The 3,413-nt window shown below is 43.7% G+C and overlaps 1 protein-coding gene across 1 annotated transcript in view; it reads left to right on the forward strand.

Moving 5' to 3' along the window:
* The window catches only part of Cdc20b (cell division cycle 20B), a 75,008-nt gene that overhangs the window by 19,751 nt on the left and 51,844 nt on the right, over positions 1 to 3,413 (forward strand). Inside the window, 1 exon segment of the mRNA XM_023709097.1 lies at positions 3,032 to 3,271. Within this exon segment, the coding sequence (XP_023564865.1) occupies positions 3,032 to 3,271 (240 nt within the window).

A 3,413-nucleotide genomic window follows, 5' to 3' on the forward strand; every position in this document is an offset into this window, starting at 1 on the left:
AGTGGCCCGAAAAGGCTTAACTAAACAAGTGAAGAGGTATGATTTTAGGGCTCCAGGAAGATTGACGCCCTCTCACAGAATTTGAGTTTCTCTGGGGCTAAGAAAAAGATCTCTGGTAGGTCCATGTATATTATTTATCAAAACAAAGGATGGGAATACTGAAGAAAGGTGGAACCACTCAAGGACTCCTCCAAGTATAAGACCTCATATTAATTTAGGAGAACAGCGTTGTTTCCAGAAGGCCTCCGCTCTCCACATGGAGGTGCCTGCAGCTACAGCCTGTGTCTAGTTAACTGAGGTTGGAGCCAGGTGTCCTTCGCTGCTGTCGTGGACAGCGGGCCCAAGCGGTGGACAGACTCATACCTCAGCATGAAAAGCCACCCAGTGAATTTAAATCCTGCTGAGAGGCACTTCATAGTGGCCTCCATCAGAGAGACAAGAGTGTTGTAACAGTACTTGGGCAAAGAGGCTTTATTCATCTGAGACATTTCGTTTTGTAAGAAATCACTTATGAGTCCAAAGAGAGAAGAGAGTGGAGAATAACAACAAAGGAGCTTGTTTTTGTGTACGCACTGAAGTTATCTGGAGGCGTCACGGGAAGTCTGCAGAGCAACAAGTCAAGATAAGGGAGGCAGGGAAGCAGCCTTTGCCAGTGGGGTGGAGAAGGGGAGGATGGTGGAGGCTCAGGAGCCGCCAGTGAAGGCGCTGGCAATGGAGCGCAACAGGTAGCGCCTGCCTGAAAGTGCTCTTGGAGGGCAGATTTAGCCTCTAAAACTGATACACAGAAAGAGAAAAATTGTACATATTTATAAAGTACTCATGGGATGTTTTGATACATAAATACATTGTTCAGTGTTTGAATCAGGGTAAACATGTTGATCTCCTTGAACATGTCTTGTTTTTGGTGAAAATAATTTAAAATTCTTTTATTTAACTTGTAAAAATATATGGTACATTATCATTATGTGCAGGAGCGCGATGACTTTGGACTGGGTTGTACTGCCTGCCCCAGCGTGGGAAGGCCCTGGGGCTCCTGCATGGCATGAGCAGGGCATGCCTCGGTGCTCCAGGGCCTGTCTAGTGTGCGCAGTCCCTTGGTTCAATCTGTAGCACAGATGAGGGGGAAGGGAGAGAGAGAAGAGGGAGGGAGATGGGGGAGGGAGAGGGAGAGAGAGCGAGCCTGAAGGCATTATGGACCGAGCACTGCCTAGGGTGGTTGGGGCTAAGGAAAGGCCCGGTGGGCTTGCCTGAGAGCTCTCAGGAGCATCTTATGCTCGCATTGTTGCGAGACTCTTGGAGGACTGGTGTCACCAGCATGTCTTTTCTGGAATGTCCAGGGTTTCCCCACCCACCGAATGTTTGTGTGTCACATTATTTATTACTAGATATATTTATTTCTCTTTTCTCAGTTGTTTCACTTTGTGACTTCCTGACCTTATTTTCAACCTCTGCAGTTCCTTTCTATTTATTTCTTGGCTCTGGAGCTCTGAATCCCTCCTGATACATGTCAATACGATGTGAATTCTTAAGTAAACAGACTGAACCGATGCGCTTGAAGCGTCAGGCCGTTCATCCCTTCCCTTCTTTGTCTTATTTTTCTTACCTTCCTCTTCCTCTCCATTAATAAATACTTGAGTCATTTGAAACTATGCGGCAGGCATTTCCTCAGCGGGAGATAGATCCGGAACAAAAGTTTAAAAACACTGAAGATGAAATAGCAGTTTCTTAAGATCGCAGTCATTTGCATGTCACCTCTGGGATTTTTGCATACCATTTGTTATTAACATTTTTATTTGAATATGTTAATTTTCACACAAATTAATATTCTTTAAGGCAACACTTTATATCAATACTGAAAATTTTTTTTATTTTTTCCATAATTTTATTGAGAAACAAATACCAATGAGACAGTTTCAAATCAAATTGGTAGGACAGTTCCAATAATTAACACATTGCATACATTCTTCCTAGTGGTTATTTGTTGTACAAGATGCAGACATGATATCCTATTTACAAACACTATTAGAACAAATACCTCTATTCATTAAGAGAATGTAACTATATATCTATCCTAACCATTTTGAATACACAGATACAAAATGGATGTTTATCTGTATCCCCTTTTTTGTTTAGTTCCATCATTTGAATATTATAGGTGTGTTAATTCAGCAAAATATTCTAAAAGTCCAGTAGTATATAATAGTGTTGGGTCTTCCGCTTGACAGGCAGTGTCAGAAGTTGTTGACATGAGTCCTGTACAGCTCAAAATAACAGCATGCCTTTACTTCTTTTAGTTCGTTTTTGTACTTTTCTGCTGGTTGGTTAAGACCACGATGAAAATTTTTAAATAGTTAACTTACATTAAAATATTTATTGAAAATGTTTATCTGCACCACTACGAAGTGCACATGTAAGTGATAGTGTGAAATCTCTTGATCATTTTTCTTAGCTGACTTGTTGTAGATTCATTATTTTTCTTCCTGAAAACTCAAGATTAGTTTGATTTTTAAAAATTTGTATATTCAAATTCTAATATGCCAAGGAAATTGTGGAGCAAGTGTCTCCTTCCTCTTATTATTTATTTATTTATTTTTTGGTGTGTGTGTGTGTGTGTGTGGTGTGTGTGAATTAAATGTATCTTCGCACCTGGTGGCTCCAAGCTAAAGGCCACGTGGTAACGCAGAGGCCCAGCACCTGTGCCCTGCAGACTTCTCTGCTTACCCCCACGGTGTTTCAAATTATAGTTACAATCAGCTAAAAACGTTGCTAAGTAGGGAAATCGATACAAACCGTCTAATTTTATTATATTTAATTTAATTATATAAATTTTCATTATATAAATTTAAATATAATTACCCTTAAACTGTTTTGGTACCTCCAAAGACACTTGAGCAGAAGCTCAAAGTTTGTAATAGTGTTTAAAATACATTTGTAATGTTTATTAGGTCATAAAAATTAAAAATTTCATGCATACGTATTGTACATTGTACTAGCCACAACTTAGGGATTTTTTACTTTTGTATCGTGGAAGCGACTGCAGATCTCAAGTCCCTTTGCTGCCCAGCAGGTGCTGGGTTCCGGTACCAGCCCGCGCTCGCTCTTGGAGAGCGCCGCCGCCCGGACGCTGTGCCCGCTCGCCGCCAGGGGGCAGCAACGTCAAGCCGGGGGCTCGGAAGCCGCCTCCGCCGCGGGCCAGCACGCCGCCGCCAGCCCCTCGGAGCCTGCGGGGACAGCGCTGACGAGGACGCCCGAGACCGCTCCTCGGCTCCAGGTGAGCCCGGCTGTGAGGCGCAAAGACCGACGCGCCCCCGGCGATCTTCTGGTGGAACCCTCGGGGTTCGGAGCGCCGCCAGCAGGGTGCGCAGCGCTCACAGGAGAGCAGCCGGCCAGCAGGGCCTGGCGGGGGACAGGGG

The sequence above is a fragment of the Octodon degus genome, unplaced genomic scaffold (assembly GCF_000260255.1).
Source record: "Octodon degus isolate 3935 unplaced genomic scaffold, OctDeg1.0 scaffold00001, whole genome shotgun sequence".
Taxonomy (NCBI): Eukaryota; Metazoa; Chordata; class Mammalia; order Rodentia; family Octodontidae; genus Octodon; species Octodon degus.